This window comes from Heptranchias perlo, chromosome 8 (assembly GCF_035084215.1).
Source record: "Heptranchias perlo isolate sHepPer1 chromosome 8, sHepPer1.hap1, whole genome shotgun sequence".
NCBI lineage: Eukaryota > Metazoa > Chordata > Chondrichthyes > Hexanchiformes > Hexanchidae > Heptranchias > Heptranchias perlo.
Window position 1 is genome coordinate 28135199 of NC_090332.1, and position 12807 is coordinate 28148005.

Genomic DNA, 12807 nt, shown 5'->3' on the forward strand with positions numbered 1-12807 from the left:
CTATAAAACTGTGCTTAAATTATTTTTCTCCACAATATTATTTTAGAAATCTAATAGAGAAAATATTTGTTCAGATTTCCTCTCTTCTGAAACAACTGGTTTCCAGAGATAGACGGGAGCAGCAAAGTAGAGTGGAACTTCCATTATCCACCATAATGGAGAAGCCCCTCTTGGAGATTAATGGAAATTAATAAACAATTGAGAGCTCCATTTTTATTTTACACATATACAGCAATAGCCTAGACATGAAAATAAAGATAAATTTAATATCAACTGCATATATTGAATTTAATCCTCCTTGGCCTGTGAAGTTGATTTATTTGAGACCGAACCAAATTGTTACTTTCAGATTGTGCAGTGAAACACCGTTGCATGCAAGACTTTATCGCAAGAAAATTCTGCTAGATAACTGGAAAGGCGGATAAATGAAGCGTGTATAATGGAGGTTCCATTGCAGTGAGTTCTTAGAAGCTTCTACTAACGAGGCAGACAAACACATCTAAAACTAAATACTTGGCTGTGTATCATAATTAAGTGATATCCTTGCTAATTAACTACACTGCAAAATTTCAATGTACTTCAAGCAACAGCCTTTGGTAAATTTCCCAGTGTATTTTCCTGTAACATCTGCCATGAAAGGTACTGACTGCACAGAATGTCACCAAGAAATCTCTTTGAAACCTTAAGCCTGGCTATATGAAATACAGCAGAGTTTTCTATATACGAGTAATAAGTGTAGTATTTCTTCATCCAAAGCAGGACTTTCCCTAAGGCATCTGACAAAGAAGTCACAGTACACCAATCAAGCAAGCTTGACTGAACTCCTCTATGGAAACTGCTGTAGTTGGCATTACAACTCTCTGTACTATTTGGGTGTTTCAAGACTCAGCATTTACTACAGATTATGCAACATTTATCAAAGAAATCCTATTGTGACAGGAATGTCCAACATAAATATTTAATACTTCTGTTAGGTATCGACTCTTAACAAAAATGCTTTGACCTACTAAAATACATATAGATCAAAACAAGAGCTGCCTGGTGACAACTGGCCTCCCATTAGTAATCATAGGCGTTAGCAATAATACTTCTGCCAGTTACAGTGGGAGAATCGCACCAAGTTAAGGTATACCATTTATGAATGTCAACTAGTCTTATGTTCACATGAATGCGACAGAGTTTTCAAGAAAAATAACTAACATAAGGCAACTAATCCAGTTAATAAAATTAGCTGTTTTAGTAATTACATGATGCTAGTGCTGACCTTTTGATGTGTGACTGACAGCAATAGGTGAGCATGAACAGCATAGGAATATTTGGATCTGAACAAAGTTAATAACAGATATTACAAAGAGAGCCTTCTATTCAGTCTGCATAAGTACTTTGTAAAAACAATCTACAGGGTGGATTTTCCCACAGAGCGGTATCCGGGTAGCTACCCAGTAGAACACAGGTGTCCCGTAGGGAGGCCCAATCCATTTTGAGGACCGGGCCTCACTTGCATCAGGCCGGTGGGCTGCAGCTGGAAATTGAGTGCCCTGCGACCAGCAGCCGGCTCCGGACTGGAGGAAGGTAGGTTCTTGGGGAGGTCGGGATCTATGGAGGAACGGGGAGCCGTAGCGGCATCATCCCAGGCTGAAAACTCACCTTTCATGTCCTCTTCGGCAGGGCTGCCAGCTGATACTGGCCAGAATGTGCAAAAATGGCAATTGGGGTCCTATTGAAGTCAGAGGAGCCTGATTCCCTTCGGGGCTATCACAGCCCTGTTTTAATTTCAGATCACGTACCTTTTTGAGCTTTTAGCTATCTACACATTCTTTTCTTTTACTAGTATCTTTTAATTGCCTTACTGAGGTGATAGTTTATATAATTTAGTAAGTTCATGCTTCTTTATTAAGCAGATTGCATTTAATCCATTAACTTCCTCTCAGTGTTGGAGTATTAGTTATCTTTTCATCTCCCTTCATTTTCTCTTCTATCCAAGAAACTATGTCCCCTCGCTAATGCTAGATTATATAGAATGCAGCAAACTGCAAATATTTTACATATTTATATTGGGTTATACAAATAGACACAATTTGTACATCTTCATCTTTATTTCAGATGACCAAAAATATAGCTCAATAACAGACTGTTATGTGCATGTTGGAATCCCTCTGTTAGTTTTGCAAAGATATTATAACCACAGTTTTAAAGTATGCTCTTCCATCCACTCCCTCAAAACTCATACTTGTAATTGGTTTCCCTGTTCAAATAATTTTTTTTTATTCGTTCATGGGATGTGGGCGCTGCTGGCAAGGCCAGCATTTATTGCCCATCCCTAATTGCTCTTGAGAAGGTGGTGGTGAGCCGTCTTCTTGAACCGCTGCAGTCCGTGTGGTGAAGGTTCGCCCACAGTACTGTTAGGAAGGGAGTTCCAGGATTTTGACCCAGCAACAATGAAGGAATGGCGATATATTTCCAAGTCGGGATGGTGTGTGACTTGGAGGGGAACGTGCAGGTGGTGTTGTTCCCATGTGCCTGCTACTCTTGTCCTTCTAGGTGATAGAGGTTGTGGGTTTGGGAGTTGCTGTCGAAGAAGCCTTGGCAAGTTTCTGCAATGCATCCTGTGGATGGTACACACTGCAGCCACAGTGCGCCGGTGGTGAAGGGAGTGAATGTTCAGTGTGGTGGATGGGGTGCCAATCAAGCGGGCTGCTTTGTCCTGGATGGTGTCAAGCTTCTTCAGTGTTGTTGGAGCTGCACTCATCCAGGCAAGTGGAGAGTATTCCACCACACTTCTGACTTGTGCCTTGTGAATGGTGAAAAGGCTTTGGGGAGTCAAGAGGTGAGTCACTCGCCACAGAATACCCAGCCTCTGACCTGCTCTCGTAGCCACAGTATTTATATGGCTGGTCCAGTTAAGTTTCTGGTCAATGGTGACCCCTGGCATGTTGATGGTGGGGGATTCGGCGATGGTAATGCCGTTGTATGTCAAGGGGAGGTGGTTAGACTCTCTCTTGTTGGAGATGGTCATTGCATGGCACTTGTCTGGCGCCAATGTTTACTTGCCACTTATCAGCCCAAGCCTGGATATTGTCCAGGTCTTGCTGCTCGCGGGCATGGACTGCTTCATTATCTGAGGGGATGCGAATGGAACCGAACACTGTGCAATCATCAGCGAACGTCCCCATTTCTGACCTTATGATGGAGGGAAGGTCATTGATGAAGCAGCTGAAGATGGTTGGGCCTAGGACACTGCCCTGAGGAACTCCTGCAGCAATGTCCTGGGGCTCAGATGATTGGCCTCCAACAACCACTACCATCTTCCTTTGTGCTAGGTGTGACTCCAGCCACTGGAGAGTTTTCCCCCCGATTCCCATTGACTTCAATTTTACTAGGGCTCCTTGGTGCCACACTCGCTCAAATGCTGCCTTGATGTCAAGGGCAGTCACTCTCACTTCACCTCTGGAATTCAGCTCTTTTGTCCATGTTTGGACCAAGGCTGTAATGAGATTTGGAGCTGAGTGGTCCTGGTGGAACCCAAACTGAGCATCGGTGAGCAGGTTATTGGTGAGTAAGTGCCGCTTGATAGCACTGTCGACGACACCTTCATCACTTTGCTGATGGTTGAGACTAGACTGATGGGGCGCTAATTTGCCGGATTGGATTTGTCCTGCTTTTTGTGGACAGGACATACCTGGGCAATTTTCCACATTGTCGGGTAGTTGCCAGTGTTGTAGCTGTACTGGAACAGCTTGGTTGGTGCATGTGAATAATTGATAATGAAAATCATGCGTAGAACCAGGGATCTCAGCTGTAATCAGTGCATTAATGCTTTATGCATGATTTCAGAGTATGATCCCTTTTGACAGGACCAGTACCTCAATGTTTTACTTTTTGGAAAAACTTATTAAGTGTAAAGAATGTGCCACATACTTTGATAACCTGCTCTTCAGTCTGTTTTGCATATTAGCAGTGTGAACTTCCCAAGACATTAAAAAAACTCCATGACCAAAAATAAAAAATCAAATTAGCATGGTTTAATTTCCCCAAGAGAGGGGGGAAATTTACAGAAATATTTTCCATAGTTTGAGTACTTAAAATCACATATCACTCCAATGGCCTGCCCATTTAATGCAAACCTCCTCACATACTCAACTTCAGATAAACCAAGATAATTTGTCCGTGACTTGTAAGTATTTTCACCAGGATAAATTCTTCTGAAACATTTTTCCAGCTGCTTCTCCTTAGGGAGAAGAATGCCTGAAGCTACCCCAATAATTGACATTTTCTGAAATGGCAAGAAAACAGACTGTTCTGTTTGGCTTCTGAACCTGATCTGATTGAGTCTTTAATTCTCAGCTGGTGGAAGTTTGTCATCATGTTGGCAAATCACATTGTGTACACTTAATTGGACACACTCCCTAATAAGTGACTAAATTACTGGTTTGAGACAAAAGGCAGACTTTCCGGCCAGCGGGATCTGTTCCAGTGGCACAAAACAGGCATGCAAGAAGCAGGAAATCGGGCAGGAATATATTTTGCTGGACCCCCCACTTGAACAGCTCTGTGTGGTAGTTTCCTGCTGGCCTTTAACGCCAGCCTAAAGTGCTCTCGCTCAGAATATGTGAAAGCTCCGTTTAATGAATGCAAATTAGTCTTATAGAATTTCCCAATGTTCTTGCAGGAAGAGCATGTGTGCTCAGATCACCCGTATAAAATGGGTGATAATGGGCAATAATGACCAATAACATCCGGCCTTTCAGGAAGTGAGTGCTTCAAGCTATATTGTTGATTGCTACAGTCTAAATTCTGAATATCGGAAACAAAAACAGAAAATGCTGGAGAAGCTCAGCAAGTGAGGCAGCATCTGTGGAGAAGGAAACAGAGTTAACGTTCCAGGTCGAAGACCCTTCGACCTGAAACGTTAACTCTGTTTCTCCACGGATGCTGCCTCACTTGCTGAGCTTCTCCAGCATTTTCTGTTTTTATTTCCGATTTCCAGCATCTGCAGTATTTTGCTTTTGATCCTGAATACTGGAATTGCTATAAGTGTTCCTTGGTGTTTGAGTATTTTGGAGGAGAAAGAAGTAAATGAAAGGATGCAAGGAGGGTTCACTTGTTACGAGAGGCAGACTGCCCTTACCCATGGAGCTATGTATACAGACCCACATACATCTATTTGTCTTAGGGCTGCTGCCTTCCCAGACTCCATTGCTGTAGGAAGACCAGACAGAGTTGCATTGTCAACTGGAATCAGATCTGCAGATGTTAGCTACAGGTCACAACTAAAGTGAGTTTTTGGGCCTCCAGCTCTTTTCAAACTACCACAGGGAACATCTGCAACATCAGTCAACTCACAGGAAAAAACTGCACCCATCAAATGTGTTATTCAGCAGGGCAAACACCTTCATCACTTTTCCATGGAAAAATGACAGCAAAACAAGTATGCCTTGCATTTTTTCCACAAGATCCCCTAAAGTGCAGGGCATTATTAATTGTACCCTCGTGGCCATCTGTATCTCTAAACAGAATGCAATGGCTTTTATGAACTGCAAGGACTTCTACTATATCAATGTGCAGGTGATTAGTAACCATCAACACAAAAGACAGTGCAGGTCAGTACTCGCTCCCCAAGCAGAAGTCATGATTCCTTTATTTTAACACAATCTTTGGTTGAAAGAGAAAGCAGAGCGGAAAGCTGAGCGAGAAAGTAATTAAAAATCTCTACCTTTCCATGGTGCAAATTAAAAAGTGCAAAGAATATCTAAAAACTAGATACAGCAGACAGAAAGAGCAATATATCAAGCTCCCATAAATGAGACCTTCACCTACATGGCTGAGGCATCCAATACACAAAAGCCTGGATATCCACTGCCAGGCATTCATTGTAGCAATGTTAATTAGACAGCTGAGTGTGGAAAATGTGTGGGAGTTCGATCCCCGCAGAACTCTACCAACTCTGTGCCTCAGAGAAGCTTCTGGGGTGGGTGTGAGCAGTGGTATCGGAAATACCCGCCTTATCCACTGGATGTTTCAACAAGATGCATTTGGGAGGTAGGAACATCCTTCCTGCTATTTCACACCATTTGGACATGCAGGATGTCAAGTCTAAAGGATGCACGTTTGAAATGGGTGGCCAGATTTTCTTTAAAAGGCACAGGTACATAACTTCAATCCTTCATATTTCAGACATTTTCTGGTTATTTTCATTAATTTGTTTTTTGTTTTGTTTCTGCTTGTAAATAAATTCTCATGAAACTTTGTGCTAATTATTTCACTTCCTCCTATGGGTAGATGAGGAGAATTTTTTTACACAGTTAGTCGTTATGATCTGGAATGCACTATATTCAAATGATTCTTATCCCGTAGAATTCACATAAACTAATTAGCACCCAACATCTGACTACAAAAGTTGGGAAATCTAATGCTATCATCCATATCTACAGAAAATAAAGTAAAGCCTTTGTAAGTACTTACAGCCAATCATCATCATAGCCACAGCAAAAATTTTCTCGCCATCAGTTGTTGGAGCAATGTTACCAAACCCAATACTGGTGAGGCTCGTCATTGTGAAGTAAAGTGAGGCGATGTACACGGAGTCTTTACTTGGTCCACCTTCCCATTTTTCTGTCCCACTTGTATTAAAATGATACGGCATTCCTACGGTTTCTCCTAACTGATAGAGCCAGCTATCTGTTCTGATTCTGTTTAATTCTTCATTGATCACTTCATAATCCCCAATGCTGTACCAGATGCAAGCCAGCCAATGAGCTGCAAGCCCAAAAACACACACGAGTAGTACTAATACAGCTGCTCCATATTCAATGTAATGGTCCAACTTTCGTGCTACTCGGCCTAAACGAAGAAGCCTAACAACTTTCAGGGAGCTGAAGAGACTGCTGATGCCCTGCAAAAATGAAATAATAATATACATATAAGTAAATATATAGGCACTTGCAAAATAAATTTACTAATGATAGAACATTTTAACTATCTCAAAGGCTATATATCAGATTTTTTAGTCCTTCTGTATTAAATAGGTACTTTTAAAAACATTAATCTAAAAACTAATTTTGTAGTATACCAGTAACAATAAGAGAGTCAGTCATTAAAATCCACAATCTGGTGTACTTACAAAATATATAAAGTAGTAACATAGAGTTTTTCACAACTCTTGTATGCTTCTCATGAAAAAACATCTAGCAGTTACTCTGTAACAATTTTACCGGTTAGCAGATGTGTGAAAACCTAGTTGTCTGATTGGGTATGCAAATCTAAACTCTCTAACAGGCTAATTTGAATCTTTATTGGCAGATTCAGCTATTAAAGGGTATCAAACAAAGTATTACAAAAAGAATGAGGAAAAGAGGCAATATCTGAGTGATAGTGAGTTATGACTATTCTGTGGTTAATGTGGAACAGCAACCAAGAATGAGTCAGAATAGTCTATGCCATAAATGAAAGTAACTTCTAGAACTCAACGTCACTCACAGATTGAGGTTTGTCTTATTCGAGCATCTTTGGTACAGCCTTAAGCACATATTTAAAGAAATTCAGAAACATTACATGCTGTTCCCAACAATTATGTTTTATTTCACCTGTGAATTGCCATTTCCAATTTTCACACCTGTGATATTTCAATAATATAGCAAGTGACAATTATCCAATCACATTCATGGAATTAATGAAGATTATATGGTCACTCTTTATGCAACTCAGGATAAAAAAGTCATGTAATTTTTAATGTTGTCTTCAGCCCCACACTGTGTTTGCAAATAAATTTCAGCATGGCGAAGAAAGCTTTTCAAAATTGCACAATGCATCATAAACATGACACGGTGACCATACTAGAAACAACATTTACACATTTTTATATCGATTGTAATTAAATATTTCAGTTTGATAGCAAGTAAACAAACTGAGCATCACGATAGCCATGGCATTGAGGCACATCTTTGTGTATACAGACTCTGTGCCATTCTTTCTCCAAATTCTTGACCTATATTTAGCTGTATTAAATTAATAAAGCAGAAATAAAACAATCTATTGTACAAATGCCAATCCCAAATGATATAAGGACAGCATTTTGAAAATGTGTAGCCCATCATTACTTTCAAGCACTTTAGAGAAGACACATTAAACATATTTTATGAAATGCAAAGCCTACTTTAGTCACAGCACGATGGTTCCAGTTCTTCAGACCCCAAAAGATAGTTAGAAGAGGATCAAGCCACACAAATAAAGAAGCATGCAAATGGAAAAAGTAGAAAGCAAGAAGAAAATGAAATATAAAAAAGTGATTTAATGCTAGTGCAAATTTCTTAAATTATTGTAAATCAAAATACAGTGCATCATTTTACACATTATAAATCGATACAAACAAAAAGAGAAAACACAATTAGCTGCAACATCTTTTGGTATTCTCCTGCATAAATCTATGAAGCTCCGTACCACAGTGTATCAGATGAATACGATTCGGTACACACAATAAAAGCAGCATTTCAAAACTTCCATCAGCCCCATTCTCAGTGGAAAAGCACTTTATACACAAGCAGACAGGATATGAACAGGGATTTCTCCTCAATTCAGCAAACAACCCATTGCCACTTCATTTTATTACAGCGGCACAAGCTCAGGAACATGGATAAGGCCAATTTGGAGAAGGAATAGGGATAATGTTACTCCCACAGTGAGTCTAAACACAGCAATCAGATCACTGAACACAACTGAGCAGAGGACCAAAATGCCATTTGTGCTTTTGTATTCTATTTCTTGGATTAACATTACAGTATTGAAGAACTTGTTCAGGAATCCTCCCTGACACACCATCATTTGACAGCAGTGGCACAGAAGTGTGAAAAATAAGTATGTAAATATTCTTCCAACAGTGCATAGTTTCATATTATGCTGCAGAAAAAAAAGCATGTTTTAGCACCATGGTGCTAAAAAATTATTAATGGTATTAGTGCATTCCTAATAAAGATTCAGGTGTTCATTCATGCCACATAAGTGTCAGGTGATCACCATCCCAAAGAAGAGAAAGCACAGCCATTGCTCCCTAACCTTCAACTGCACCACCATCACTGAGTCCCACACCATCAATATCTTGGGGGTCAGCGTTGATGAGAGGCTTTACTGGGCCAGTCATATCAACACCGTGGCTTAAAAATCAAGTTAGAGGCTGGATTCTATACGAGTGGCTCATTTCCTGACCCCTCAAAACCTCTCCACCATCGACAAGGCTGAAGTTAGGAATGTAATGGAATATTCACCGTTGACATGGATGGGTGCAGCTGCAACAACATTCAAGAAGCTCACCACCATCCAGGACAAAGCAGTTCTCTTGATTGGCCCCTGTACCACTGGACTCAATACCCAACCATCCACATCTGATCTTGTCGTAGGTCAGTTGTACTGTGGCAGTAAGGCAGGCAAATTGCCCAGTTTCCCAAGCCCCACCCCCTTGCTATCATTTAAATGTGACAGGACAGGAAAAGGGTGGGCAACTGAAACCCTGTTCAGGTGGTAGGAAAATCAGCACGTGCGATTCAGTGATAGGCATCCCTGCCCCATTTTCCCTGCTGTACTGCTCCAGCACCACCTGAAAACGGGCAATTTGCCAGGGAAAATCTGGCCTAAATATCATCACCAGGAATTATTGACTACTGGCCAGCCAATCATAATTTTAGCTTTTACTCAACCATGTATTATTTTTTTTAAATTGATATGTAATTTATTAACAGGACATCCTGTTAATTTTACATATTTTAAACATATCAAAGAACACTCCAAATTAATTTAAGAAACTTACTGAGGTAGACATTTATTTTCACCGCCGGGCAGTAATCTGGCAGAGCAGATCGTTCGCCCTTAATAGGATCTGCCTGATTTTCATTCCACTGATTTCTATAAAGGGTGGGGGGGGGGGGGGGTGCGATCCACTCTGCCAGATTACCACCCAGGTGGTGAAGATGAAAATCTACCCCACTGATTCATTCATACACTGTAAAGTTCCACCTAGCTCTGGAACTAAAAACATTTTTTAATCTCTAATTTTCTTCCCTCTGAATGGGTGAGGTACAGTTCCAGAGATGAATCTACCAGGGCATTCGCCAAGGGAGATATCGCAGCCAAGCCTCACCTGACATCCACACAGAAGCACTTTCCAGAAGTAGTAACTGGATAGCACTCAGGATTAGAAACTGTGACTTATTTTTCCCCTTGCTAGTCTGGGGCAGGGAGAAGAGTTATTTTACAGAAGGTCATTCAACTATCCGTAGATTACAAAATTAGCTCAACGTACAAATCATCAGATACTAACCTCATCCACATTCTCAAATGCGTTGATGACATCATAGGGCAAACAGGAGAGCAGATCTATAACAAACCAAGTCTTCAAGTAATTCATACGGATGAGCTTTGGGTCCGAAATCACCTCCCCCGCTGGCCCAACGAAAGTTGTATGAAAATTGAGGACAATGTCCACTAAGAAGATTACATCAACTATACTGTCAACCACCAACCATGTCACATTGTTTTGTTTGGTCTTGAAGGAGACATTGTATGGAACCATGATTGCAGTATAGAAGGTCAAGATCAGGATTATCCAATCCCAGGACGTTTTGAATGCACAGTAATGCAAGATGATATGTGGTGGAGTCTTTGGTGCCTCTTGTTTGTACTGTGGAAGAATCTCAGACCCAAGCTGTAATACCTGCACAGTAAAGACAAATGATGATTATTAGATATTAAAACATTGAGATTAGTAATAATAGAACACAGTAGTACACTTCTGAGGTGGGAGCAAGCTGCCCGGACTACCTATATCTGTGTAGCAATCCAAGGGCCTTGGAGACAGCATGATCCAAATCATAGCAGCGAGAAGGGATTCTATTTCATCTAGAGCTATGCTTTGCTTCATCAAAACTCAGTTTGATGTATACTGTAGAGGACAAAGAATCTTGGTAAATTGCTATTTGGTAAATTTAACTCAGAAAACAGAGTGATCATAGAATCATAGAAATTGTGCCAGCTCTCTGAAAGACCTAGTCACTTAACCCCATTTACTTCTTCTTTCCCTATAGCCTTTAAAATTTCTCTTTGTCAAATATTTATCCACTTCCCTTTATTATTTAGCGTATGCAGACTTAGCATATAATTCCAGCCACCTTACAGCATTGTCATCACCAGCATGCAAAGCACGTAAATCACCAGATAGTTTAGTTAGTGGGCATTATTCAACAATGTGGGGCAAGGTTTGTATTTATCCATAAAAACATTTGTCGTTGTCATGAAGGCCCCTTCCCTTTTATAAGCTATTGTGGATTTTGCTTCCACCACTGTTTCTAGTGAATCTTTCCATGACCTAATAACTCTCTGCATAAAAAAATCCGACCAACTTCTTCCTTCATTCTTTTGTTGATGACATCAAATTTATGCCTTCTAGTTACCCACTCACCAACTAATGGAAATAGTTTTTCCCCATTTCCCTGATCAAATCCCTCAATTTCGAATACCTCTATTAGATCTCCTCTTAATCGTCTTAGTTGTATTGCAAAGACCCCCAGTTTCTCTAGTCTTTCCTCATAACTGAAGCCTTTCATCCCTGGTATCTTCTTAGTGAATCTCTTCTGCACCCTCTCCATAGCCTCGACTGTACACATTGTACACAATATTCTAACTGCAATATAACCAATGTTTTCTATAGGTTTAGCGTTACCTCTTTGCTTTTGTACTCAATGCCATTATTTGTAAAACCTGGGATGCCAGATGCTTTTTTTTAAAAAATAGTTTTTAAAAAAGCCTGAGGATTGGGAGCAGTTTAGAATTCAGCAAAAAAGGACCAAGAGATTGATTAAGAGGGGAAAAATAGAGCATGAGAGTAAACGTGCAAGGAACATAAAAGTGGACGATAAAAGCTTCTACAAGTATGTAAAAAGAAAAAGGTTAGTGAAGACAAATGTAGGTCCCTTACAGTCAGAAACGGGAGAATATATAATGGGGAACAGGGAAATGGCAGAGCAATTAAACAAATACTTTGGTTCTGTCTTCAAGGAAGAGGACACAAATAACTTCCCAGAAATGCTAGGGAACCAAAGGACTAGTAAGAAGGAGGAATTAAAGGAAATTAGTATTTGTAAAATAAGTGCTGGAGAAATTAATGGGACTGAAAGCCGATAAATCCCCAGGACCTGATAATCTGCATCCCAGAGTACTAAAAGAGGTAACTGTGGAAATAATGGCCTCCATTTTAGCACCTGCTATCGGGTGCGTTCCTGGCGGGAGGGGCTCCGAAAATCGGGGAATCCTGGAGCGGGTCGGGAGCGCGGCTCCAACCCGCCCACTTCCGGGTTCCCCACAGGCGCGCCGACGTGCGCGTGCAGCCCCCGCATGTGGGACTCCCGCAGGCAATTAAAGCCAGCGGGGTGCCACTTAAGACTATTTACATTGCTATTTCAGGTCATTAACAGATCTGATTAAGGGAATATGTCTGGAGGGGTGGGATTTTAGAAACAACTGGGACTGTTTCCCGTACTGGGGGAAACACTCCCAGTTGAAATGGACGTGTTGCAGCCTGTGGCAGCTCCAAAGGTCCATTTGACAGGTGGGGGGGCGGGGGAGACCCTCACTCATTGCAGGAGGCCATTCTGTCACTTGGGACAAAGTTTGGCCTCCACCACCCTCCTCCTGACAATCAAATGCACCAACTTACCCCGGGGTCCAGACACATGTACCTACCTTGCGGACCCCCTCAGATGTACATCTTCCGGATGGGGGCCGGCGTAGCTGCAGTCATGACCTCCTCGGAGGGCGAACAGCATC

The 12807-nt window shown here is 41.1% G+C and overlaps 1 protein-coding gene across 1 annotated transcript in view; it reads right to left on the reverse strand.

Annotated features, from left to right (window-relative positions):
- Positions 1-12807, reverse strand: part of kcnh1a (potassium voltage-gated channel, subfamily H (eag-related), member 1a) — a 254487-nt gene that overhangs the window by 202829 nt on the left and 38851 nt on the right. Inside the window, exons 6-7 of the mRNA XM_067988318.1 lie at positions 10307-10699; positions 6463-6892 (exon numbers count right to left, since the gene is read on the reverse strand). Coding sequence (XP_067844419.1) covers positions 6463-6892; positions 10307-10699 — 823 coding nt within the window. The remainder of the gene's footprint in view (positions 1-6462; positions 6893-10306; positions 10700-12807) is intronic.